The sequence below is a fragment of the Mobula birostris genome, chromosome 10, assembly GCF_030028105.1.
Source record: "Mobula birostris isolate sMobBir1 chromosome 10, sMobBir1.hap1, whole genome shotgun sequence".
In the NCBI taxonomy this organism is placed as follows: Eukaryota; Metazoa; Chordata; class Chondrichthyes; order Myliobatiformes; family Myliobatidae; genus Mobula; species Mobula birostris.
In genome coordinates, this window is record NC_092379.1 from 73,061,316 (window position 1) to 73,086,263 (window position 24,948).

A 24,948-nucleotide genomic window follows, 5' to 3' on the forward strand; every position below is an offset into this window, starting at 1 on the left:
GTTGGGTGAGACTACAACTAGAAGTCATAGGTTAAGGGTGAAAGGTGAAAAGTTTAAGGAGAACATGAGGGGAAACTTCTTCACTCAGGGGGCTGTGAGAGTGTGGAATGAGCTGCCAGTGCAAGTGGTGCATGTGAGCTCAATTCCAACATTTAAGAGAAGTTTGGATAGGTACATGTATGGCAGGACTATGGAGGGCTATGGTCCTGGTGCAGCTCGATGGGAGTAGGCAGCTTAAAAGGTTCAGCACAACTTGTTTCTGTGTTGTACTTTTCTATGACCGTATGAGATTGAGGGGCAAGTTTTTGAGATGGAGGGTGGTTGGTATAAAGATTAAGCTATCAGAAGTGCAGGAGGCAGGTACAATCACAATGTTTCAAAAAACATTTAGACTGGTACATGGGGTAGGAAAGGAACAGAGGAATATGGGCCAAATGCAGGAAAATGGGATTAGCATACATTGGCATGTCAGTCAGTAAGAATGAATCAGGACAAAGAGTCTTGTTCCCTGGGGTACATCTCTTTGACTAAGGTCCTCTGGAGGAAGATTGGCAGCACCTTCAGGGAAGGAGGAAGATTCATCACCAACAGGAGCTGGAGGGTGAGTCAAAACCTTAAGAATGTAGGTTATGTCATCTCTCTCCACTGAGGTGGGAAGATCAGCACTTTCAGAGAAGTAACTGAGACGATCTTTTCCAGAATAAAACTCCCCACATTTGACAAGTCAGTAGGTGATTCTGTGGTGGTTTTGCTTGCTTGCCTATATTGTAACAGAGAAATAGAGTCATTATGGGATGCACTGCAGTATATTGGAAACTGGTGCATGGAAATAAAAATAAATGAATAACTATGATGGGTATTTATATTTTTAGTGTCATGTTGAAAGATCTCAGCAAATGAGACAACTTGCTGATTTTACATAATGACTGTTATATGTTTTCTAGTTTCAGCCTGAAGGAGGAGCCATTGTCCTTCAACCTGGCCAGATTGGACCACCAAAACGATCAAATCCCACAGGTAAATAATCCGGTTGACATAAATAAACACGAACCAGCAAATTTAGTTTTCTTTGGCTCATTAATCTTGTTTCTGTGTTGTGAGCCTGTGCCAATGATAAGGTATTAGAACCTATTAGCCTCAGTGCCCTAAATGTTATTGACTTAGTAGCTCAGGAGTATTGCTTATCTGTTATCAGACAACAGTTACAAAGTTCTACCATTCTTTTCCATTGCTGCCTTCCTCTTTCCAATCTTGTTTTAGTCTCTGTCTTATTGTTCTCATTATTCTTTCTCCTATACTGAGTATTAAAGTACTAAGTAAGTAGCTGCTGCAAAGTACATAGTGTAACAGAAGTTGGTACTTTGAATCTGATTTGCCATCAGTAAGGTCATAAGATGTTTGGTCTCATATCTTATTCCTTCCTGATCTCTGTAGTTTTTGATGTCCAAAAATATGCCTCAGTTGAATATACAGTACTTGCTATCCCTCTCTCTCCGTCTTGCTTTACGGCGGTTGGCACCCATAAATATAGAGTACTTGGTAACTCAGTATCTTCATCTTTGTCATTACAAAATCCAAAGATTCCCATTGTTCTGAGAAAAGAAATCCACTCTTATCTCAATTTTAATTTCTACCAGAAGAAACATTCTCCTAGATTTTTAAGACATAAAATATTTTTTTTAAAAGTTGGTTTTATTTATCACATGTGGATCGAAGCATTGAAAATGTGTTCACACGAGGAATTCTGCAGGTGCTGGAAATGTGTTGTTTGCACCAATGACCGAGGATGTACTGGGAGGGGGGGAGCGTGCAGCCCACAGGAGTGACCATGCTTACAGAACCTACAGAGGATGCCCACAATTTACTAGTCCTTAGCCTCACCTATACATCTTTTTGAAATGTGGGAGGTAACTGCAGCACCCAGAGAAAATCCATGCAGTCACGGGGAGAACATACGAGCTCCTTTCAGACAGTGGTGGGAATTTAATCCCATTCGGTGATCACTATTGCTGTAAAGCATTACGCAAACCACTACGCTACTGTTCTGCTCATCGATGTGGGGCAGAATTAGGCCATTTGGCCCATCGAGTCTGCTCTGCCATTGAATTTGGGCTGATTTTTTTTTTCTATCTCAACATTGTTCTCCTGCCTTCTCCACATATCTTTTTACATCTTTGCTAATCAAGAACTGATCAGCCTCTGCTTTAAATATATCTAATAACTTGGCCTCCACAGCAATCTGTTGCAGTGAATTCCACAGATCCATTACCCTCTGGCTAAAGACATTTGTCTCACCTCTGCTCTAAGGGGATGTCCTTTTATTCTGAGGCTGTGCCCTTTGATCTTTGGCCACTTTGTCCATGTCCACTCCATCCAAGGTTTTCAGTATTTGGTAGGTTACAATGAAATCCCCCTCATCCTTCTATCCAGTTACTACAGGCCAAGGCATTCAAATGACTCTCATACATTAATCCTTTCATCCTCAGTACATTCATGTAAAACTCCTCTGGACTCTCTTCAAGACCAAGACAACCTTTCTTTGCCATGGGGCCAAAACCTGCTCACAATTCTCCAAGTATGGTCTAGCCAAAACATTATAAAGTCCCAAGATTACACCCTTGCTTTTATATTTCAGTTTTTTCAAAATGAATGCTAACATTGCCTTTGCCTTCCTTGCTACCAATTCACCTTGCGTTAACCTTTGGGGAATTCTGCACCAAGACCCCCACGTCCCTTTGCACCTCTGATTTCTGTATTATCTTCCCATTTAGAAAATAGACTTATAATTTAGAAAATACACTCCCAACTTACTTAATCTTCTCTCATAACTACTTCACTTTAGTAATCAATCGAGTCAAACTTTACTTACCATCAAGATAAAAAACTTTTTAAATGTCACTCCACTCTTTAAGAAAGGAGGGAGGCAGCAGAAAGGAAATTATAGACCGGCTAGCCTTACCTCAGTGATTGGGAAGATGTTGGAGTCAATTGTTAAGGATGACATGGTGTACATGGTGACACAAGACAAGATAGGACAGAGTCAGCATAGTTTTCTTGAGGGAAAATCTTGCCTGATGAACCTGCTGGAATTAGAAATATTGAAACATAGAAAACCTACAGCACAATACAGGCCCTTCAGCCCACAAAGCTGTGCCGAACATGTCCTTACCTTAGAAATTTACCCATAGCCCTCTATTTTTCTGAGCTCCATGTACCTCTCCAGGAGTCTCTTAAAAAGCCCTTTCGTATCCGCCTGCACCACCGTCGCCGGCAGCCCATTCCACATACTCACCACTCTCTGCGTAAAAAACTTACCCCTGACATCTCTTCTGTACCTACTTCCAAGCACCTTAAAATTGTGCCCTCTCGTGCTAGCCATTTCAGCCCTGGGGAAAAGCCCTGGACTATATACACAATCAATGCCTGTCATCATCTCATACACCTCTACCAGGTCACCTCTCATCCTCCATCACTCCAAGGAAAAAAGGCCAAGTTCACTCAACCTATTCTCATAAGGCATGCTCCCCAATCCAGGCAACATCCTTGTAACTCTCCTCTGCACCCTTTCTATGGTTTCCATGTCCTTCCTGTAGTGAGGCGACCAGAACTGAGCACAGTACTTAAGTGGGGTCTGACCAGGATCCCGTATAGCTGCAACATTCCCTCTCGGCTCCTAATCTCAATCCCACGATTGACGAAGGCCAATGCACTGTGTGCTTTCTTAACCAAGGTCAACCTGCGCAGCAGCTTTGAGTGTCCTATGGACTTGGACCCCAAGATCCCTCTGATCCTTCACACTGCCAAGAGTCTTACCATTAATACTATATTCTGCCATCATATTTGACCTACCAAAATGAACCACCACTTTTCTGGGGTTGAACTCCATCTGCCACGTCGCAGCCCAGTTTTGCATCCTATCAAATGTCCCGCTGTAACGTCTGACAGCCCTCCACACTATCCACAATACCCCAAACCTTTGTGTCATCAGCATATTTACTAACCCATCCCTCCACTTCCTCATCCAGGTCATTTATAAAAATCACAAAGAGTAGGGGTCCCAGAACAGATCCCTGAGGCACACCACTGGTGACCATCCTCCATGCAGAATATGACCCGTCTACTACCACTCTTTGCCCTCTGTGAGCAGACCAGTTCTGGATCCACAGAGCAATGTCCCCTTGGGTCCCATGCCTCCTTACTTTTTCAATAAGTCTTGCATGGGATACATTGTCATATGCCTTGCTGAAATCCATATACACTACATCTACTGTGCTTCCTTAATCAATGTGTTTAGTCACATCCTCAAAAAATTCAATCAGGCTCATAAGGCACAACCTTCCTTTCATAAAGCCATGCTGACTATTCCTAATTGTATTATGCTTCTCCAAATGTTCATAATCCTGCCTCTCAGGATCTTCTCCATCAACTTACCAAACACTGAAGTAAGACTCACTAGTCTATAATTTCCTGGGCTGTCTCTACTCACTTTCTTGAATAATGGAACAACATCCACAACCCTCCAATCCTCCAGAATCTCTCCCGTCCCCATTGATGATGCAAAGATCATCGCCAGAGGCTCAGCAATCTCCTCCCTCACTTCCCATAGTAGCCTGGGATACATCTCGTCTGGTCCCAGTGACTTATCCAACTTGATGCTTTCCAAAAGCTCCAGCACATCCACTTTCTTAATATCTACATGTTCAAGCTTTTCAGTCTGCTGTAACTCATCCCTACAATCACCAAGATCCTTTTCCGTAGTAATACTGAAGCTAAGTACTCATTAACTACCTCTGCTATCTCCTCCAGTTCCATACACACTTCTCCATTGTCACACTTGATTGGTCCTATTCTCTCACGTCTTATCCTCTTGCTGTCCACATATTTGTAGAAAGCCTGGGCGTTTTCTTTAATCCTGTCTGCTTTCTCATGGCCCCTTCTGGCTCTCCTAATTTCTTTCATAAGCTCCTTCCTGCTAGTCTTATTATCTTCTAGATCTCTATCATTACCTAGGTTTTTGAACCTTCCGTAAGCTCTTCTTTTCTTCTTGACTAGAATTACAGCAGCCTTTGTGCACCACGGTTCCTGTACCCTACCATCCTTTCCCTGTCTCATTGGAACGTACCAACACAGAACTCCACGCAAATATCCCCCAAACATTTGCCACATTTCTTCCGTACATTTCCCTGAGAACATCTGTTCCCAATTTCTGCTTCCAAGTTCCTGCCCTGATAGCCTCATATTTCCCCTTACTCCAATTAAACGCTTCCTAACTTGTCTGTTCCTATCCCTCTCCAATGCTATGGTAAAGGAGATAGAATTATGATCACTATCTCCAAAGTGCTCTCCCACTACGAGACCTGATACCTGACCAGATTCATTTCCCAATACCAGATCAAGTACAGCCTCTCCTCTTGTAGGCTTATCTACATATTGTGTTCAAAAACCTTCCTGAACACATCTAACAAACTCCACCCCATCTAAACCCCTCGCTCTTTGAGTAGATTACAGGTAGGATAGATAAAGGGAATGCAGGGGATTGTATATTTGGATTTTCAGAAGGCCTTTGACAGGGTACCAAAAATGAGGCTGCTTACCAAGTTAAGAGCCCATGATATTACAGGGAAGTTACTGGCATGATTGGAGCATTATCTGATTGGTAGGAGGCAGTGAGTGGGAATAGAAGGGGCCGGTGACTGGTAGTGCTCCGTAGGGGTCAGTGTTAGGACCGCTTCTTTTTATGCTATTTATAAATGATTTAGATGATGGAATAGATGGCTCTGATGCCAAGTTTGCAGATGATATGAAGATTGATGGAGGGGCAGGTAGTGCTGAGGAAACAGGTAGGCTGCAGAAGGACTTGGACAGATTAGGAAAATGGGCAAGAAAGTGGGAAATTAAATATACTGTTGGAAAATGCATGGTCCTGCACTTTGGTAGAAGAACTAAATATGCAGACTATTTTCTAAACGGGGAGAAAATCCAAAAATACGAGATGCAAAGGGACTTGGGAGATCTTGTGGAGAACACCCTCAAGGTTAACTTGCAGGTAAAGTTGGTGATAAGGAAGGCAAATCCAAAGTTAGCAATCATTTCAAGAGGTCTAAAATATAAAAACAAGAATGTGATGCTGAGGCTTTATAAGGCACTGGCGAAGCCTCACCTTGAGCATTGTGAACAGTTTTGGGCTCTTTATCCAAGAAAAGATGGGCTGGCATCGGAGCGGGTGCTGGGAAGATTCACAAGAATGATTCCAGAATAAAATGGTTATCATATGAGGAATGCTTGATGTCTCTGGGCCTGTACTTGCTGGAATTTAGAAGGATGAGGGAGATCTCATTGAAATCTTTCGAGTGTTGAAAGGCCTAGACAAAGTACATGTGGAAAGGCTGTTTGCCATGGTGGGGGAGTCTAGGAGGAGAGGACACAGCCTCAGGATAGAGGGACATCTGTTTAAAACAAAAATGCTGAGGAATTTCATTAGCCAGAGGGTGGTGAGCTTGTGGAATTTGTTACCACTGGCAGCTGTGAAGGCCAGGTGTTTGGGTGTATTTAAGACGGAGATGGATAGGTTCTTGATTGCCCACGGCATCAAAGGTTAAGGAGAATGGGGCCGTGGAGGGGAATGTAGGATCAGCCATGATTGAATGGTGGAGCAGACCCGATGGGCCAAATGGCCTTAATTCTGCTCCTATGTCTTATGGTCTTAAATATGGTGATTAAAACTGGATGTCTAATTAAAGTCATGTACATTTTGTAGTAAGACTTCCTTATTCTTGCATTATTTCTCACTTGCACGGAAGGCTAACATTGCATTTGCCTTCTAACTTGCTTACCTACTTGCTAATATTCTTGTTTGAGGATTCCCAGATCTCTATGAACACTAACCATACTCCACTAATGTAGCAACAAGAGAAGTTGTAATGTATGCAAATGGGATTTTGGATGAAATTAAAGTAAAGGTAATATGCTTAAAAGGGCTAACATTCTTTAGAGTAGAAACATCACACGATTAAAGTGGAATGTACTCCTAGATAACAAAGGAAGGCAAGACCGAAAACTACCAGGGCTCTAGTCACAAACCTCCAAATGCCCATGGATTCAACACAGATATCCATTAAGTGGAGGACTACAAATGGCATACCCATGTTCAAGAACAAAAAGGAATAATCTATCATTACAAGACAATCAGTTCATTTTCAATGTGGTAATAATAATCCAAGGTATAATCACAAGAGATTCTGCAGATGTTGGAAATTCAGAGCAATACACTCAAAATGCTGGAGGGATTCACTAAGTCAGGCAGCATCTATGGAAGGGAATAAACAGTCAAAGTTCCAGGTTGAGAATCTTCATCAGGACTAGGAAGGGAGAAGAAGCCAGAATAAGAAGGTGGGGATGGGGCGGGGGGGGGGCAGATAGAATGTAAGCTGTTAAGTGATAGATGAAGCTCGGTGAGGGGGAAGATGGGTTGTTGGGGGAGGGGAGATGGTGAAAACTTTCATTGTATTGGTAGAAAAGATAAATGCTTGAAGAAGAAAGAATCTGATAGGAGATGAAGAGGAGCACTAGAGAGAGGTTATTGGCAGGTGAAGAGAAGGGTTATGAGGGCAGCCAGAATGAGAATAGAAATAAAGAGAAGGGGAAGGGTGAAAATATTACTGGAAGTTAGAAAAAATGATGTTCATGCCATCAGATTGGAGGGTACCAAGACAGAATATGAGGTGTTTCTTCTCCAACCTGAAATTGGCCTCAGCGCAGCAGTAGTGGAGGCTATAATTCGAAATGGAAATGGGATGTAGGAAATCCTTCATGTTGTGGTCGACAAAGCAAATGTGCTCAACGAAGCAGTCTCCAATCTGTGTCGTGTTTCACCGATGCAGAGGAGGCTGCACTCGGAGCCCTGGATACAGTGGATGACCCTGACAGATTTGCAGGCCTCAGCTGGTAGGACTGTTTGGGGCCCTGAATGGTGGTGAGGGAGGAGACGAATGGGCAGGTGTAGCACTTATCTCATTTGCAGGGCTAAGTGCCAGGATGGAGATCTGTGGGGAGGAATGTGTTTACCAAGGAGCAGAGTGGATGAGTGGACATAGAGAACAAACCTTGTGAAAAGTGGTGAGTCGGGGGAGGGGTGAAGATGCACCTAATGTTAGTATCCCATTGGCAGAAGTTGAGGAGAATGATCTACTGGATGCAGAGTCTTATGGGGTTGTAGGTGAGGACAAGGGGAACTCTGTACCTGTTATGGCAGCAGGATCAAGGGGCGAGGGCAGATGTCTGGGAAATGGAGGAGATGCGGGTGAGGCAGCATCGATTGTAGAGGAAAGGAAAGAGCACATCTCAGATGTTCTAGAATGAAAAGGCTCATCCTAAGGACAGATGCAGCAGAGATGTTGGATCTGAGATAAGGGAATAGCATTTTTACAAGTGACAGGTTGGGAAGAGGTCTAGTCAAGATAACTGTGAGAGTCGGTAGATTTATAAAAGATAGACAGTCTATCTCAAGAGACGGAGACAAGGAGATTGAGAAAGGGGAGGGATGTGTCTAAGATTGACCAAGTAAATTTGAGGGCAGAGTGAAATTGGAGTCAAAGTTGATAAAATTGACAAGCACAGCATGGGTGCCAGAAGCAGCACCAATACAGTCATTGTGAGCATTACCAGTGTAGGCTTGGAATATGGGCTGCTCCACATAGCCAATGAAAAGGCAGGTATAGCTGGGGCCCGTGCAGGTGCCCACAGCAACACCCTGAGTTTGGAGAAAGTGGAAGGATCCAATCAGAAGTTGTTGTGTGTCACAATTACCACATTGTTCCACCGTAAGGAGGAGGGTGGTAGTCGAGGGGAACTTGTTAGGTCTATCACCTCCCAGCTTTTCACTTTATCCACTGATGCCTCCAACCTGGTTTCACCTATCACCTGACAGCTTGTACCTCTTCCCCTACCCCCACATTCTTTTTCTGCCTTTTCCCCCCTCTATTTCCAATCCAAATTTATTTCATACAGGCCTGCCCAGTTTACAAATACCGGAATTCTATTCAGCCCCTGCATATTAACAAGTGTTTGGAAGACCCATGGGATGGATTTGTTGGTTGCTGCAGGCATCTTCTGCCATGTAGGAACTCGGTTTATGGCTGTATTTCTGATTTCCAAACTTTTTGGATTAAGAACAATTCTGTTGTAACCTGGGGTGTATCGGTATAGAACATTTAGTCTAATATATGAAGACATAATGAATTTTATTAATTTAATCGTTTTTTGATACATAACTGAGAATGTTAAGGACGTAATGTGATTGAAGTTGTGTACACAAAACTGCTGCTATTGAAAATACTTATTAGCAAAATTAAGCTCATGGGGCTTTCAAGGAATGTGAATACCAATTAGCTTCAGAATGGAAAAAAGAGCTTAGCGGTACACATTATTTCCCAGACAGAAGCCAAGTAAACAACAATGTTCCCAGAGGATCTAATATGGGACCACTGCTCTTTTTGAGTCATACTAGAGAAATGGAGAGATACAAGTATTTAATTTCAAAATATCCAGGTGATGCAAAATTCAAAATTTACTGCAAAAGTTCAATGTTGTAAGTAATTAGAAGGCAGCAGCAGACTTAGCCAGATGCATGGTGAATAAAATATTTATCGGAAGTATAAAGTGATGAATTTTGATAGGAAGAGTAAAGAAAGGCAAAGTAAATCAAATCAGTTCGGCATTTGTCATAGAGAAAATGTTGGAAGATATTATTTCAGATATTATAGGAGTGGCATTTAACTTTTTATAGTTTATATAAAATTAAATGAAGACACTAATAGTATGGTTGCTAAATTTGATGATGCAAATTTCTCCTTATAAAAGGGAGGCTACAAATGAATACGTTAAGTGAGCAGGCAAAGGACTGGGAAATGCAGTGCAATTTGGGAAAATATGAAATTGTCCATTTTGGCTGGAAAAATTATAAAGAAACATATTGTCTAAAAAGATCTCAAAACTTCAAGACGTTGATGGATCTAGATGCCCTGGTGCACGTCTCATGAAAGGCTAGTGTGTAGGTACTGCAAGTCATTAAGAAAACCAACAGAATGTTATTGATTATTGCAGTGGATCAAACGCCCTTGTGTCTTTTATGTGCCAATTAGAGAGAGCATTGATGAGGTCACATCTGGAGTATTGCAAACAACATTGGTCTGCTTAATTAAGAAAGGAGATTAATGTGTTTGAAGTAGTCAGAGAAAATATATGAGCATGGTCAGTTTGTTGTGTAAATAAGTCTGAATAGGCTGGGCTTGTATCTGCTGGAGTTGAGAGAGGAATTGAGTGAAACTGGAACATTGACAGAGTAAACACGGAAAGGATGTTTCCTGAGGGACACACAAAATGCTGGAGGAACTCAGCAGATCAGAAAGTATCTATGAAGGGAAATAAATAGTTGACATTTTGGGCTTGACCCTCCAGCATTTCCTCCATAGCATTTTGTGTGTTGCTCAGTATTACTTGTACCTGCAGAATCTCTTGTGTTTCTGAGGGTGGTTCTCGATGTGGAGAATCTAGAACTAGACACAACATTTAAGGAGTGTCTAAACAAGCATGAATTGCCTTGGCTTAGAAGGCTATGGACCAAGTGCTAGGAAATGGAATTAGTGTGCATAGAACATAGGACATAGAACAGAACAACACAGGAACAGCCCTTTTGGCCCACCAAGTCTGCACCGACCAATATGACTAATCCTTTCTGCCAGCACATGACCATACCCTTCCATTCTCTGCTTGTTCATGCATCTGTCTAAATGCCTTTTCAACATTGCAATTGTATTTACTGCTACGAGCTCCCCTGACATTGCATTCCAAATACCCACTACTCTGTATGTAAAATAAACTTGTTTCACAACCCTCCTTTAAACTTCCTGTCTCTCGCCTTAAACCAATGCCCTCTAATAATTAACATTTCCACCACAGGGAAAAGACTCCATCTACCCTCTCTATGCCTCTTATAGTTTTATTTACTTCGATAAGGTGATTCCTCAGCCTCTGAAACTCTAGAAAAAAGCTTTCATGCTTGTCCCACCTTTCCTTAAGGTAACGGTCTCCATCACGGTGTAACAGACAATCCGCAAGAGGAACTCAGCAGGTTGAGCAGCATCTTTAGGGGGAAAGGAAATGCCAATGCTTCGAGTAACAACCCTACATCAGGACTAAGAGTTGAGAGTTGAGATGGCCAGTATAAACAGGAGAAGTGGAGTCTGAGGTGACCTGAGGAGGGATGTAAGATGGCAGGTTGCATCAGGTGGGGGGGGAGGATCAACAGTAGCGTTGGAGACAGTGAACTAAGAGAGAGAGAGAAAGAGGGGAAAGAAAATGAGAGGCAGATAAAGCAAGGCTGGGGGACAAGGAGTATAAAGCTTGGAGACAACTGCTGGATGGAGATACGCAGGATCACAAAGTGCTAGAATATGACAAGTAGAAATGTGATAACGAGAACAATGAAGGAGAAAATGAATCTCAGATGGGACCAGGACAGTGTGTGTGTGTAGTATGTGTACTGCGTGGATGGACCATGAGGAATGGGAAATAAAGAAGATGATGTGGCCGGGTAGGGGGTCAGGAGGAGGAACGCTGCGGGGTTGAGGGAAAGGAGACAAAAATGGAAGGATCAGGAGGAGGGAAGTGGAGAAAGGGAAGGGGAATGAAGCACTGGGGGGAGAGGTTAACTAAAATTGGGAAGCCTACAGTTTATACCAGGGTTGTACACCACTCAGGCATGGTATAAAGTGGTGTTTTTCTAGTTTGTGTTCTGCATCACCTGGCAATGAAGAAGGCTGGGGATGGATGGATCAGTGTGAGAATGGAAAAGGGAATTGAAATAGCATACAACTGGGAGTTTGGGATAGCCATTTCAGACTATATGTGCTCTACAAATCTCACAACATGCATCAGTGATAATAAATCTAATTTTGATCCTGGTTCATCCCAGGCCTGAGTTTTGTCCAGGTCTTTCTATGTTTAGGCATAGACTGCTTCACTTGCTGAGGAGAGATTTTCCTCTTCTGTGATAGTATAAGGAAATTGTGATCATTCACTCCATTAGCACTTAACCTGATCGTGATTGTGAAGGCTCTGGCTCTTTAAATATAAATCTTTTGGTTGTTTTATATTAACTGCAATCTATCACACTTGAAATTGTTGGACATTACAACAAGGATAGTTTCAATCATTGCAAATTCAATGTTATGACTCTTTGAGAGTTTGCCTGTGTCAACTGTGGCTCTTGCTGATTCTGGAAACAGATCATAACCATCATCCCACTTGCAACACGATCAAAACTGACTGACAATTTCAAGTACTTTTTGATTTATGTTCATGGAATGAAGTTGTCAATGGTCAGATTTTGTAGTGTATACCTAATTGTCCTCAACTGAATGACTTGAGGTGAGTTAACTAAATGCATTTGTTTCTAGTGTTACATTTATGGCATGAAGGACAAAGGCAGATAGTTTCTTTTCCTGAAGGGTCCTGTTGCAGAAATCCAACAGTTACATGGCTATTATTATTAATATTAACTTTTCATTACATCTCCTATATGGATTTAATATTCTCAGCTGCCACTTTCAAGTTCAAAATATTTCTTCCAGATAAAGAGTCCAAGCCTTTGGATACTTGTCCAGTAATTTAATCACTATATTACCAAATGCTAAGGGGGAAGGCATTCACTGCCACACAGACTGAGAAATGATCAGACTGGTAGTCTCATGGTCACAAGTTTTATGCCTTTATTGAAGACAATTACATCAGCCACCTCATTAACCTCATTTAGTGTATACAAGTTGAATTCAAAGAGAATTTCCCCTAAAGCCAAAATCAAAATAAAATGAGTTACATTTTCTCTCCGCAAGAATTTAGAATCCAGCTCAATAGCCAAATCTCATTGGGAGATATTCAACAGTGTAATCACATCTTTTGTAATAATTGACTGTAATCCCATTAAGTTTTGTGCTTTGCTAATAATATTTGATTAATAGATTGCACTGAAAGATTATTTCCTATGGACGTTCTGAACTCTTAACTATTCTCCTACTGAGGCTTCTTTCTCAATTAGCTGACAAAGGATCATTTTCATTCATTAAATATGACCCAAATTCAAGACCTAATCCTCAATCACTAACAAAGACCCAAATCCAAATTACCAATGTAACCTATTCTCACTAATCAGGTACATTTCTGCTCACAATTGCCAAATTATTATAGAAAACAGTACTTCACTGTTCAAAAAATTCCACTACAGAAACTTCACAAAATTCCACTATAGAAACTTTTGGGAAATGAATGTTATTAAAGTAAACAAAGTCTGTTACTGACGTACAAATTAAATATTAACTTACCACTTCTGGATCTGCCAGTGACACCATCTGCCCAAAGCCACCACAATTGAAGAAGTTGAGGCATTGCACAGCAGCAGGACCTTGCGCTTGTAATACTATCTATGAGAATAGGCCCTAGCTATGATAAAGGTGAGGATTGTTTAACAGTTACTCTATTAAACTTTACCAGCTATCAAACCTGTCCAGGACTGTGTATGATCTCCAATGCCTCAGATATTCATAAACATTCAAAAACAGTTAAAATTAACGAAAGCACTTTTAAAATGAGTATGGTTTTCATTCTAAATTAAAATACTTAAAACAACAACTTAATATATAATGTTATAAATTAACCAATATTTCAGCTTCCCTCTCCCAGCTAATACTGAAGTACGCTCGATACTTCTCATTCATAACAGCCATCAAGTTCAGGATTTCATCTCTTGCATGAGAATTACAGAATTTGTTGGCATCTGCATATCAAACGCCAATGGTTTAGTGCAAAACTGTTTGTGTTTCCTGGTAAGTCATGACCCAATAACAGAGTGAGAATCAGATTCATTATCACTGACATATGATGTGAAATTTGTTTCTTTACAGGAGCAGTGGTGCAAAGATTTAAAATGATATAAATTACAAACATACATTAATGAAACCAAAATAGCAATGATGAGGCAGTGTTCATGGGTTCATGGACTATCAGAAATCAGATGGCTGAGGGGAACAAGCTGTTTCTAAATTGTCGAGAATGGCTCTTCAGGCCCCTGTAACTTCTCTCTGATGTCAATAGAAGAGGCATGTCCTGGATGGTGAAGGTCCTTAATGACGGATGCTGCCTTGCTAAGATGCCACGTTTAAAAATGTCATTGATGGTGGGGAGGGTGATGGAGACAGCTGAGTCTTTAACCCTCTGCAGTTTCTTGTGACCTTGTGTACTGGAGGCTCCATACCAAATAGTGATGCAACCAATCAGAATGCTCTCCAGCGTACATGTGGAGAGATTTGTAACACACCAAGCATTCTCAAACTCCTAATGAAGTATGTCTGCCAGTGTGCCTTCATGATTGCATTGATGTGTTGGGTGTAGGATACATCCTCTGAGATGTAGACGCCCAAGAGCTTGTAGCTGCTCACCCTTTCCTCCACTGACCGCTTAATGAGGTCTGGAATGAACCTGACTACCTCGTAGAGTAATACAGCATGGAAACAGACCCTACAGCCCAAGCTGTCCATGCCAACCACAGATCCTCTCTGCAAGTCCCCATTGTCCACATTTGGCTACAAGCCCATCGTATCCATGTACCTAACTAAATACCTCTTAAATGCTGAAATTGGAATGCACGGAGGACTGTGTGTCTCGCAAGACGATTTGGGTATTCCCTAACCGGAAATCTTGGATGAATTATTTAAAAGTTCCTTTTAAAGGCTCGAGCTGTGGCTTTTAGGTCTGGAGATACCAGTCGCTACATGGAATCCAAGTGTGAACTTCGGAAAGCCATTAAGGGCGCCAAGAGGCAATATCGAGCCAAGTTGGAAGCCCAGGCTAACCAGAGGGATGCCAGTAGACTATGGCAGGATCTAAATGAGATCACTGGGCGCAAAGAAAAGGCTGGGAATATCAATAACTGTGGCGCTTCTCTTCCTGACGAACTTAACATATTCTACGCAAGATTCGAACAGAAGATGAACCGGACCTGGTGGCATCGAGATTCATTGTCACCAAGAAGGACGTTAGAAGAGCCTTCCTGAAGATAAATCCAAGGAAGGCGACAGGCCCAGATGGCGTCCCAGGATGAGTTCTCCGGGCTTGTACAAGCGAGCTAGCTGGAGTGTTTGCTGACATCTTCAACTGCTCCTTGCTTCAGTCTAAGATCCCCTCGTGTTTTAAGAAGGCAACGGTAATCCCAGTGCTGAAGAAGAGCAAGGTGGCATGCCTGAATGACTATCGACCTGTGGCTTTGACATCAATTGCTATGAAGTGCTTCGAGAGATTGGTTATGGCACACATCAACCACAGCCTACCGGTCAACCTCGATACTTTGCAATTCACCTACCGGAGCAACGGGTCAATGGCAGATACCATCTCTCTGCCCTGCATTCCTCCTTAGAATACCTGGAGAATAAAGACGCATACGTAAGGCTCCTTTTCATTGACTACAGCTCTGCCTTTAATACCATCATTCCAAATAAACTGATTCCTAAGCTCCGGAACCTGGGCCTTAGCACTCAGATCTGCAGCTCGATCTTCAACTTCTTCACAGACAGGACCCAGGCTGTAAAAATAGGGGACAAGCTCTCTTGTGCCCCACAAGGCTGTGTACTCAGCCCTCTGCTGTACACACTGTACACCCATGATTGTGTAGCCAAGTTTCCATTGAACTCAATATATAAGTTTGCTGATGACACAACAATTGTAGGCTGTATCTCGGGCAACGATAAGTTTGAGTACAGAGAGGAAATTAAGAACCTGGTGGCATGGTGCGAAGACAATAACATATCCTTCAACGTCAGCAAGACGAAGGAATTGGTTGTTGACTTCAGAAGGAGTAGCGGACCGCACGATCCAATTTACATCGGTGGTGCGCAAGTGGAACAGGTCAAAAGCTTTAAGTTCCTCGGGGTCAATATCACAAATGACCTGAGTTGGTCCAACCAAGCAGAGTTCAGTGCCGAGAAGGCCCACCAGTGCCTTTACTTCCTGAGAAAACTAAAGAAATTTGGCCTGTCCCCTAAAACACTCACTAATTTTTATAGATGCACCGTAGAAAGCATTCTTCTAGTGGCGTCACAACCTGGTATGGAAGTTGTCCTGTCCAAGACCGGAAGAAGCTGCAGAAGATTGTGAACACAGCCCAGTACATCACACAAACCAATCTTCCATCGTTGGACTCACTTTACACCGCACGCTGTCGGAGCAGAGCTGCCAGGATAATCAAGGACACGACCCGCCCAGCCAACACACTTTTCGTCCCTCTTCCCTCCTGGAGAAGGCTCAGGAGCTTGAAGATTCATACGGCCAGATTTGGGAACAGCTTCTTTCCAACTGTGATAAGACTGCTGAACGGATCCTGACCCGGATCTGGGCCGTACCCTCCAAATATCTGGACCTGCCTCTTGGTTTTTTTGCACTACCTTACTTTCCATTTTTCTGTTTTCTATTTATGATTTATAATTTAAATTTTTAATATTTACTATCGATTTGTAATTCAGGGAGCGGGAGGCGCAGAATCAAATATCGCTGTGATGATTGTACGCTCTAGTATCAATTGTTGGCGACAATAAAGTATAAAGTAAAGTAAATTGTCCACCTTTGACTACTTCCTCGGGCAACTATGCCTCTCATAATTTTATGTAACTCTATCATGTCACTTCTTAGCCTCCTCTGCTCCAAGTAAAACAGAACTTTCTATCCAAACTGTTCTTATAACCAAGCCCTCCAATCCAGGCAACATTGATATGAATCTTTGCTGTGCCCTCTCTCACATAATCACATATTTGGTGTAGTTCAGCAACTGGAATTGTACACAATACTCCAAACGAAGCCCAATCAACATTTTCTACAATTGTAACATAATGTTCCAACTCTTGTACTCAACAATGAAGGCAAGCATGCCACATGTCTTCTTCACTGTAGAAGTATGTACTTGTACTGTGATGGTATTGGGTTTGCTAACTGTGTAGTTCTAAACTCAAGCACAGATCTTAAGCCCTATCTGATATAGGTAGCCACAGGTACCTTCACTAAAGGGAAGTTATTCTGTAACTACCTACTCATTGAAGACTAGTTCACTTCCCTGTTTATCCTCCATGGCGAGTTTAACTCCTATTAAACCACTATTTGAGCAGTGGGTCCCCCTCCCCACCAAGGAGGCGATACTTCCAGCTTATAAAGTAGTTTAAACACAGTTCATTTATTTTCAGTGATTCACGTTTAAATCCAGACAAAACTCTAAAATCATATCTAAAATTCACAGAGATTTTATATCTTAAAAAAGATTTTCAAATTACAAATGTAACTCCCTCACCGGGTTCGTATGCCAACTTGCTTGTTAGCCGGCTCTGTGCACAGCCACGTGACTCAGAGGTGAGAAGGCCACCTCTCACACACAATATACGTCTAGGGTCGGTATGGTTTGGCATTCAACCAGACAGGAATGCTGTGAGGTCTTGATTAAAGAAACCTCAATATGAGCGAATGCTGTGTAAATATTGCCCAAACACAGTTGTCAGTCAGCAAGAAATAACAGATCATACACTGCATAAAATTATAAAGAAAGTATAATTACAAATTTCAGCTTTATCAAACAGTTAGTAGGAAAAAGAAAAGAAAAAAAAATTAAAGGGCCCATTACAGTTAACCTAGTGCAAATGTGCACATAAAGTTGGAGCTCATCTTGAAGTTTACTCACATGCTGGACCCACAATCTGTGTGAAAGCACACACCATCTTCCGAACATTACTCGAAATCCATCGCAAATCAATGGCGCTCTCTCAGGAGTATTGGCCCTTCCTCCTCAGAGCCATTCATCTGCACGAAGCACTTTTCACAAAGCTCCTTCTCACAGCACCCTCAGCCATCTTCCCTCCTGTCGTCTTCGCAGATCCCGCCAATAAGACCACAAACCCCACCAGTGTCCATCACAAAACTCCCTTCACCCAGCTCTCACTAGAACCCTCTCAATTCCACCATCTTGATTGGCTGACACAACATTCCCAAGTTGAACATCATAACCCCTTATCTTTAGCCAAAACCAAATATTTTACTAGCAGAACACATTGTTTTTTCAGAAAACTGCTAAAATGAAATATCTACAGCATAACAGAAATGATTTCTAAAACCAAAGGATTTCTGAAACACAGCTACAAATCCTATGAGCAAAGAAAAAATACCAATGAGTCACAAACGAACGAATCATCCATCGCAAGTATCAAAGGCGGAGAAATGAATTCTAGTTCACCCCGTGTTTCTGTCATTCTTCTTGGTATTCCTTACCGTTCCTAATAATCCTGACTGCCCTCTACATTTATATTGTTTTTCTGCCATTTGGATAACTTCACACACGCACACACGCGCGTGTGCGCACATACACACACACACACACACACACACACACACACACATATATATATACCATACCATTTTACACAAACAATCTAAATTTTCTGGAGACAAAATTCCCAGATTCCCACAATTAATGCTGTGAACCTGACTCTCTGACACGCAAGACTTACAACTATTAACAGATCAGCTATTTGATATGCCAAGTGATATTTTCAATCTGGCTTGCAAGCTTCCATGTTTGTAAATAATTTAGCCACGTTGCCTCATTTGAAGCAAGCGCAAATGATTAAGCCCATTATCTTGCAATCTTGTAACTCCTGAGAAATCAGCCCAGGTGCTGTGAACCAACATCATGTATTCTATAGACAGTGTATTTGTTTACAAAGCTGTCCTTGAGCTTGAGAAGAGCAATGCGGTAGTCACAGGGGATTCCATAGTCAGGGGAACAGACAGGAGATTCTGTGAGCCTGACAGAGATACCCACATGGTGTGTTGCCTCCCAGGTGCCAGGGTATGGGATGTTGTGGATCAGGTCCAGAATATTCTGAAGGGAGAGGGCGAGCAGCCAGTTGTCTTGGTACATGTTGGTACCGATGACATAGATAGGAGAAGGGAGGAAGTCCTGAAGAGAGATTTCTGGTAGTTAGGAAGGAAGCTGAGAAGCAGGACCTCCAGGGTAGTAATCTCGGGATTGCTACCTGTGCCATGTGCTAGCGAGGGCAAGAATAGTAGGATCAGGCAGATGAATGCGTGGCTGAGAGACTGGTGTAGGGGGCAGGGCTTCAGTTTCTTGGATCATTGGGATCTCTTCTGGGGGAAGTATGACCTGTTCAAAATGGACAGGTTACACCTGAACCCGAAGGGGACCAATATCCTGGCGGGAAGGTTTAATAGAGCTGTTAGGGAGGGTTTAAACTAATTTGGCAGGGGGATGGGAACTGGAATGATAGAGCGGAGGAAGGGGAAAACAAGTAAATCTAAGATAGTGAGCAGTAAGGATGTCAGGAAAGACAGGCAGGTGATGGGGCAAATTTGTAGCCATTGGGATGAGTTGCAGTGCAATAAAGTTGCAGTGAAATCAAAGCGAAAAGTACCAAATACCGGTCTTAAGGTGTTATACTTAAATGCACACAGCATAAGAAATAAGATGGATGATCTTGTCGTACAGCTACAGATTGGCATGTATGATATTGTGGCCATCACTGAGACGTGGCTAAAGTATGCATGTCTCTGGGAGCTGAACGTCCAAGGATGCATGGTGTATCGGAAAGATAGGAAAGTAGGTAGAGGGGGAGGCGTGGCTTTATTGGTAAGAAATGATATTAAATCATTAGAAAGAGGTGATATAGGATCGGAAGGTACAGAATCTTTATGGGTTGAGCTAAGAAATCGCAGGGGTAAAAGGACCCTGATGGCAGTTATTTATAGCCCTCCAAACAGCTGCAGTGATGTGGACTACAAATTACAACAGGAAATAGAAAAGGCTTGTCAGAAGGGCAGTGTTATAATTGTGGGGGACTTTAACATGCAAGTGGATTGGGAAAATCAGGTCGGCACTGGATCTCAAGAGAGAGAATTTGTAGAATGTCTGCGAGATGGCTTTTTAGAACAGCTTGTTGTTGAGCCCACTAGGGGATCGGCTGTACTGGATTGGGTATTGTGTAATGAACCGGAGGTGATTGGAGAGATTGAGATGAAGGAACCCTTAGAAGGCAGTGATCATAACATGATTGAGTTCACTGTGAAATTTGAAAAAGAGAAGCCGAAATCTGATATCGGTATTTCAGTGGAGTAAAGGAAATTACAGTGGCATGAGAGAGGAACTGGCCAAGGTTGACCGTGTGACGAAAAACCAAGCTATCAGAAGATTGATGCAAATGAGAGAGATAAGTGAGACAATGGAGAAACATTCCAAATGTTAATGAGAGAGGAGAGAGAGATAACGGAAAGAGACACCAGTCCGAGTATTGACAGACTGATTGTTTCGAACCTGAACCGTTTGAAGTTTGATGGACAGGCGATACCCCGGCGGGGGATAAAAAGAACAGGTCCGCTAAGGCACGACACACACCACGAGATCACGAGATAATGAGACCCTGGAAAAGCGGTGTGCCCCTACAAGTTGGTGGGAGTTTGGAGGTCTGATCGCAGGAACTGACCATAGACACACAGGGTGAAAAGGTACGATCGGCGGGAACCTGGTGTGTGTGTCTGCCCTTGCCTGGGTGCCGGGTTCACCGCGGAAGAACGGTCGTATCCGGAACAGAGGGGTCACAGTCGGTGACCACAGAAGACATCAAAAGGGTTCGCCCGAAAGTTAACTGCGCAGAACAAAGGTCTGTCTGAATCAGATTTGCATATCATCCTCTCTTTCTCCCCAATGGCACAACAGCAATTACTGCGAACTGTCCTAAGCTGAACTGAACTCTGCGTCACTTGAGACTGATCATTTTACCCCTAGACTGCGATAGAGCTTGTTTGATTCCTATTACCCTAGTTCTGTGTACATGTGTGTTTTATCATTGCTAACCTGTTGCATTTATATCTTTACGATTAGAGTACTGTGTTACTTATTTCTTTAATAAAACTTCCTTAGTTCCAGTAATCCAGACTCCAACTAAGTGGTCCATTTCTGCTGGTTTGGCAACCCAGTTATGGGGTACGTAACAACTGGAAAAGGACACTGGCGGGAAGGACAGCAGAGCAGCAGTGGCTGGAGTTTATGCGAGAAGCGAGGAAGATGCAAGACAGGTATATTCCAAAAAAGAAGAAATTTTCGAATGGAAAAAGGATGCAACCGTGGTTGACAAGAGAAGTCAAAGCCAAAGTTAAAGCAAAGGAGAGGGCATACAAGGAAGCAAAAATTAGTGGGAAGACAGAGGATTGGGAAGTTTTTAAAAGCTTACAAAAGGAAAATAAGAAGGTCATTAAGAGGGAAAAGATTAACTATGAAAGGAAGCTCTCAAATAATATCAAAGAGGATACTAAAAGCTTTTTCAAGTATATAAAGAGTAAAAGACAGGTGAGAGTAGATATAGGACCAATAGAAAATGATGTTGGAGAAATTGTAATGGGAGATAAGGAGATGGCAGAGGAACTGAACGAGTATTTTGCATAAGTCTTCACCGAGGAAGACATTAGCAGTACACCGGACACTCAAGGGTGGCAGGGAAGAAAAGTGTGCGCAGTCACAATTACGACAGAGAAAGTACTCAGGAAGCTGAATAGTCTAAAGGTAGATAAATCTCTTGGACCAGATGGAATGCACCCTCGTGTTCTGAAGGAAGTAGCTGTGGAGATTGTGGAGGCATTAGCGATGATCTTTCAAAAGTCGATAGATTCTGGCATGGTTCTGGAGGACTGGAAGATTGGAAATGTCACTCGGCTAAGGGGGCAAGGAAGCAAAAAGGAAATTATAGACCTGTTAGCTTGACATCGGTGGTTGAGAAGTTGTTGGAGTCGATTGTCAAGGATGAGGTTATGGAGTACTTGGAGGCATATGACAAGATAGGCAGAACTCAGCATGGATTCCTTAAAGGAAAATCCTGCTTGACAAACCTATTACAATTTTTTGAGGAAATTACAAGTAGACTAGACAAGGGAGATGCAGTGGATGTTGTATATTTGGATTTTCAGAGGGCCTTTGACAAGGTGCCACACATGAGGCTACTTAACGAGATAAGAGCCCACAGAATTACAGGAAAGTTACATATGTGGATAGAGCGTTGGCTGATTGGCAGGAAACAGAGAGTGGGAATAAAGGGATCCTATTCTGGTTGGCTGCCGGTTACCAGTGGTGTTCCACAGGGATCAGTGTTAGGGGTGCTTCTTTTTACATTGTACATCAACAATTTGGATTATGGAATAGATGGCTTTGTGGCTAAGTTTGCTGACGATACGAAGATAGGTGGAGGGGCCGGTAGTGCTGAGGAAACAGAGAGTCTGCAGAGAGACTTGGATAGATTGGAAGAATGGGCAGAGAAGTGGCAAATGAAGTACAATGTTGGAAAGTGTATGGTTATGCACTTTGGCAGAAGAAATAAACGGGCAGACTATTATTTAAATGGGGAGAGAATTCAAAGTTCTGAGATGCAACGAGACTTGGGAGTCCTCGTACAGGATACCCTTAAGGTTAACCTCCAGGTTGAGTCGGTGGTGAAGAAGGCGAATGCAATGTTGGCATTCATTTCTAGAGGAATAGAGTATAGGAGCAGGGATGTGATGTTGAGGCTCTATAAGGCGCTGGTGAGACCTCACTTGGAGTACTGTGAGCAGTTTTGGTCTCCTTATTTAAGAAAGGATGTGCTGATGTTGGAGAGGGTACAGAGAAGATTCATTGGAATGATTCCGGGAATGAGAGGGTTAACATATGAGGAACGTTTGTCCGCTCTTGGACTGTATTCCTTGGAGTTTAGAAGAATGAGAGGAGACCTCATAGAAACATTTCGAATGTTAAAAGGCATGGACAGAGTGGATGTGGCAAAGTTGTTTCCCATGATGGGGGACTCTAGTACAAGAGGACATGACTTAAAGATTAAAGGGCGCCCTTTCAGAACAGAAATGCGAAGAAATTTTTTTAGCCAGAGGGTGGTGAACCTATGGAATTTGTTGCCACGGGCAGCAGTGGAGGCCAAGTCATTGGGTGTATTTAAGGCAGAGATTGATAGGTATCTGAGTAGCCAGGGCATCAAAGGTTATGGTGAGAAGGCGGGGCAGTGGGACTAAATGGGAGAATGGATCATCTGATGATAAAATGGCGGAGCAGACTTGATGGGCTGAATGGCCGACTTCTGCTCCTTTGTCTTATGGTCTTTTAATTCAGTACTGATTATTGCTTGCCATTTTCATAAAGAACTGAAAACTGGCTCCTGTTTGCAACAAGAAGCTAAACAAAATATATTAGTTGGAAGTTTATCTTACTTTAACCAACCCTTTGATCTCTAGAAGTGTACGGGGTCTTTCTTTTGTTACATTTAAAATGGCGATTTTTGTTATGTTAATCTGTGGAATGCGGCTTTGTTGTGTTTTAACGCTGCAGAGAGTTTGCGCTAGCAGTTTATTGTGGTTTAGAGGGTGATAAGAGGGTGCTATTAGCCAATGGGTGGTTATGTATCGTTTTGTTTTCGGATGCCATGCTGTATGATATGACTGTGGACTGAGTTTTGGCGGGGAGTCGGGAGGAGAGACGAGGAGGACGGCGGACGTGCGGAGAGGCTCCGGTCGATCACTTCGGGTGGTCCCGAGCCGTGGGTCGACGGAATTCGGGTGGTCGTCTGACGTCGAACTTGAGCTCCAACGGTAGCGCGCGAAGAACTTGGACTTTGAATAAGTGTTGGCGCCTTTTTTTTCATTACTTTCCTCTCTGTATCACATGTATATTAATGCCCTAGAATTAGTAATATCTATAAAGTGTATGTGTTAAAATTTACTGGGTGTGCTGGCTGATGATTGATGTTTGTGATTGATTCGGGCGACGATTGACCCTGAGGGGACTGCTGAAGCAGGTGCTGGGCGGGATTTCCCCTAGACATACACGAGCCAAAATAACGGAACGTTACAAGTGGGGGCTACCGTCAGGGATTTGGATTTTTTTTTCGGGAAAGTTGTACTTGTGGTTGCGGTAAGTGGTGTGAAGATGGAGCGAGATAAGATTGTAAGTTGGTGTGAAATGGAGGAGGTACCGGTGAATCATGCGTGTGTGGTAAGCGGGGTCGATTATCGCATTCCGGCAGAGGTACTGGTGCGAGGGTTGAGTTTGATTAAAGGTATCGGGCAGGTAGAACTTGTAGCTAGAAGGGGTGGGAAAGAACTGGAGGCTTGCTGGATGTTGGTGCGGGCGAGTGCCGACGTCATGGCTTTAGAATTACCAGCGACAGTCCATGTCCAGGGGGAGGCGGGGCCGTGGGGTCTCCATACCCTCCCCGAGGACGCAAGTGAGGAGGTGCCGGAGGAGCTAGTTGAGGCCCCCGGCCGGGTGCCCGTAGCAAGAGGTAGAGGTGCGGAGTGGGAAGGTTTGGCCAGGCCTCGCCCCCATGGGCTTGAGGAGACTGCCGAGTTAACGGCTGCCATTATCTCCCTGGCGAGAAGGGTTGAGGTGCACCGCCCGAAGCTGAGAATTTTCTCGGGAGCCAAGCCCACCCCGGAAGGGGAGGATGACTATGAGACCTGGGTTGAAGATACATCCCAATTGTTAGAGGTGTGGCCAGTTTCGGATGAGGAAAAGAGACAGCGATTGGTGGAAAGCTTAAGGGGCGGGGCAGCCCGGGTGGTCCGCGATCTGAGAGCGGCACGCCCCTTGGCTTCCCTATCGGAGTGTTTAGACGCTTTGGAGGAAGTGTTTGGACTGTCAGGGGATCCCTGGCGGCATTTAGCAGAGTTTCAACGGATGGGGCAGAGAAGAGGGGAAAAGCTCTCCGACTATGCTTTCAGGCTGGAAGGAAAGCTTACGGGGTTGCTGCGACGAGGTATAGTGAGGGAGGACGATGTGGCGGAGTTAAGGATGAGCCAGATATGTAGCGGTTCCCGGGAGGA

General features: G+C 43.1%; 1 protein-coding gene across 2 annotated transcripts in view; it reads left to right on the forward strand.

Annotated features, from left to right (window-relative positions):
* The window catches only part of dnaaf6 (dynein axonemal assembly factor 6), a 79,223-nt gene that overhangs the window by 15,049 nt on the left and 39,226 nt on the right, over positions 1-24,948 (forward strand). For both annotated transcript variants that reach the window (XM_072271244.1, XM_072271245.1), the window contains exon 3: positions 945-1,017. In XM_072271244.1, the coding sequence (XP_072127345.1) occupies positions 945-1,017 (73 nt within the window). The remainder of the gene's footprint in view (positions 1-944; positions 1,018-24,948) is intronic.